At 41.5% G+C, this 3,562-nt stretch overlaps 1 protein-coding gene across 1 annotated transcript; it reads right to left on the bottom strand.

Annotated features, from left to right (window-relative positions):
* Positions 1 to 908: 908 nt before the first annotated feature.
* On the bottom strand, positions 909 to 3,558 carry LOC116379843 (E3 ubiquitin-protein ligase TRIM21-like; the record flags this gene model as incomplete). The annotated part of the gene is made up of 1 exon (XM_031841812.1): positions 909 to 3,558. A coding segment is annotated over one exon (1,179 nt), but the record flags the coding sequence as incomplete, so codon positions are not given.
* Positions 3,559 to 3,562: the final 4 nt, after the last annotated feature.

Here is a 3,562-nt window from a genome sequence, read left to right as displayed (position 1 = left end):
AGTGAACACATCCAGACAGATGGAGCACAGGAACTGATCTTCAGATGACAGATAGTTTGCAGCAGCCATATCTACTCAAAGTGTGGAAGAAAAGAAAAACATTTTATTCAAAATATAGTTTAATATTTAGTTGAAAAGGAAACTATTGGGATTACTGTTCTTTTAAGTATTAATTATATTAGGTAAAGTCATTTTGAATTATGTATACTGTGTTTTGACTTGCACAGAGCCACGAGCAACCGAGATCAAAGTCGTGCTGACAAGCTCAAGCTTGCTGCTCTCGCAAAGCGGCACATAATAAGTCTAATTTGTGTTGAAGAACAGCACTGCTAACACATTTCCTCTAGCTGCTTCACATTAAGAGCCTCCCGCTGGTTCGCTGGTAGAAAACTTTTAATGTGAAACAACAAGAGGCAATAAAGGAAGCGATCAGTGAACAGTAATAACAGCAGGAAAGTAGCAGTGAGACTAAAGTTCAAACCACAGAGATTCAGCTACAAGTTGCTGAAGTCCTGAGACTGTTCAAAGCTGTTAAAGTGAGTTACTGTATAGTGGGACTGTGGACAAACAGACAGTTATATTGTGAACAATTGATCAAGTATGAAGTGAAAAGAGTGGAACTTCCTGCCTGAGTGAAGTTCCAGTTTTGTGTTAATCCTGGTTGTTGAAAGTGTAAATATGATCAGCTGTACTCACCAGTGTTTGGAAGAGACTCTGCTGTGTTGTTGAGAAAGACCTGATGAAGTCACTTTGACTTTTCTTTGAGAGAAACACAGAGACTTGTCTTTACTGCAGTGTGTCTGCCACTCTGACAAACTCGACTTTCACTTCTGGATTGTGACGTTGAAGCTCTTATCTTCAGTGTTGCTTCGCCTCTTATTGAAGCGTCATCTGTTGGTGAGGTTTTGTCTGTCATGTTTAGACATGGTTTGAATAACATGCAAGGGTGTTACCTGGCTTAACATGAGGTGAAGGTGGTACTGTACTTAAAGTATTTTTAAATGATTCTTTTTGCGGTGACGCACTGAACTGTGTAGGTAACTAGTGATGAATACTCTGTACTACAAGCAGCCCAAACTGGACTGTTGTTATCAGGTACATTGATAGAAAACAACCCAAATGCCAAACATATAAGTATATATGGTCATTGTTGGACTATTTAATGCACCACCATTTACAATCACTTAATATATTCTTGGTCAACATGAGCGGTCATCCTCTACATGTGCGTCACAGTATTCTCACATATCAGTGTTTGGTTAACGACACAGTGTGACTCCATGCTTTGTGTGGTGGGCCATCTAGTGGTCGCTCTGTGCCATAACACCAGGAAGCTGTTGTTGCTCTACTGCAACAGCTAAAATGACCATGAACTCAGCACTGAGGGTTTTATGGTGGATAACGACAGATAACACTGGCACCATTTTCACAATGACATTTACTAACTATTTAAATTGGGCTTGAAATGGCCTTAGACTAAATCATGAGTAGAAAATCGTACATTTACGTTCAGTTTGTTCTGTTATCTGCCTTAACTTTAACTAGATTATCTTCTTGTATAGTTTATTAAACAAGATGTTTATTAAGAAGCCCTTGGTCGACGGTAGATCTTGGCCTCCCGGTGAGTCGGCCGTACAGCTCTGGTGTTTCTCAGCACCGTGGCTGAGCAACATGTCGCAGGTGTTGTTTCCCAGCCACTACATTAAAGAGAGAAGGCACTGCTGCCATGACTCTGGCTGTCGCTCTACAGGTCACAGATGGTGTGACATCTGCATCTATAGAAACAGATTTATGTGTTTTTAAAGATTAATTTCTGACCTTGTCTGACAGCGTAAGATCGCAAACCAGACTATTTCCCCAAATAATGGACTGTGCTTTGATACGTTCTATAGGTTTGTTGCTCATCATAGAAGTCGGCCAACGTCAAACTCTGGAGGCCTGATTTGTGATATACTTGAATTTGAAAGTAGAAGGCTTGTTGTTTGACCAGAATTATGGTGATCCATGGTTTTTGCTGTATTTGGGCAGCCTGTATTTAGTAGTTTTCATTGTTAGTGAATTGATTCACAGCAAACACAAAGTATACGTCATGAAATATCTCTTCTGTTTGGTGTTTAGTGCTCAACTCACTGCTTACTCAGGCTTTGTGTTAAACGTTTAGTTTATTCCACAGTTTTTATTTAACAATCACAGATTTCTTTGACTCATAATTCATCTTACTAGAAGAGATGAATGTGCTACTACTGTAGTGGGATACACATAATACAATAATGACGTGTAAATCAATCACCACAGTAAACAGATTCTGTAGGAAATAAGATATGCACATTTGCTTCCTTGAAGTAAAACTAAATGCAGAACATGAAATAAGATAAGTGATTAGTTTACTCTGACAGGAGAGATGATCAGAGGTGCAGAGTTTTTACCACCATCATTATGACAGGGACTAAAGTATGGAAGGAGTTTCTCTTTGAAGGAGCAGCCAGTGAAGGAGTAGATAAGAGCTGCAGCATCTACGTCATAGAAGGAGACCAGACCCTCCTCATAATCCACAAACACCCCCACCTTCTGAGGCTGAGACTTCAGAGAGAGACTGAAATGGCACTGAGCAAGAGCTTTGTACTCATTTCCATTTCTCAACCATACAGTCCAGTAACCATTCTGAGGACTCAGTGAGATGTCTTCTTTCCTGTTGATCGACTCTCTGGCCACTCCTAAATCCCACTCAGTCTTTCCTTTAACTTGAACCTCAAAGTAAAATCTGCCAGAAGAGAAACTCTGCTTTCCTAAGACACAGGGTTCGAGAGAAAATCTCTCTGGGTTGTTTGGGAGTTTCTTTGTCACGTCACCATGTTTCACTTGTTTCCCATCATCAGACAAGATGAGTTCAGGATTTGCTGTATCAGGATCAAGAGTCACATCCACTGCAAACTTCTGGACCCTCTTCAGCTCAGCTTTAACCAGCTTCTTCATCTTTTTACTGAGCGTCTCCTCCAGCTGAACCACAGCTCTCATCACAGTCCCCTCATATGATTGGCGGATGTTGACCTTTGTCCAGTCCTTGGTGGGTGGTGGGTGGTGGATGTTTGAGGACTGGTCACTCTGGAGAAGATGGAGGTGGTCTTCAGAGAGTGAGAGCTGAACCACCTCAGTGCTTCTCTTCATCAGCTCAGAGATTTCCTGTTCCAGCTCTTTGATGGAGTCTTCAGCCTGTTTCTTTGTTGTTTTCTGCTTCTCTTCGATCGTGTCAATGAGCTCAGTCAATCTTCTCTCAACAGACTCCTTCAGATGAGTGAAGACCTGAACACCTTTTGCTTTCTCTCTGTCTGCATCTTCCTCACTGAGGTCGACTGAGTGTCTGATCTCCTGAATCTTCAGTCGTCTCTTCTGGATCATCTGCTGAATTTCAGCCTCTGTCTTCTTCAGCTCGACCTTCTTTCCTTCACATTCTTCTTTCAGAGGAACAACATCATGCATCTTGTGGTCTAAAACGGTGCAAAGCATGCAGACAAATGTCTGGTCGGTCTTACAGAACAGCTCCAGAGGTTTATCGTGCTTCGTA

The sequence above is a fragment of the Anarrhichthys ocellatus genome, unplaced genomic scaffold (genome assembly GCF_004355925.1).
Source record: "Anarrhichthys ocellatus isolate YVR2014 unplaced genomic scaffold, GSC_Weel_1.0 scaffold5338, whole genome shotgun sequence".
Classification (NCBI taxonomy): Eukaryota; Metazoa; Chordata; class Actinopteri; order Perciformes; family Anarhichadidae; genus Anarrhichthys; species Anarrhichthys ocellatus.
This window is presented reverse-complemented; position numbering and strand designations above follow the sequence as displayed.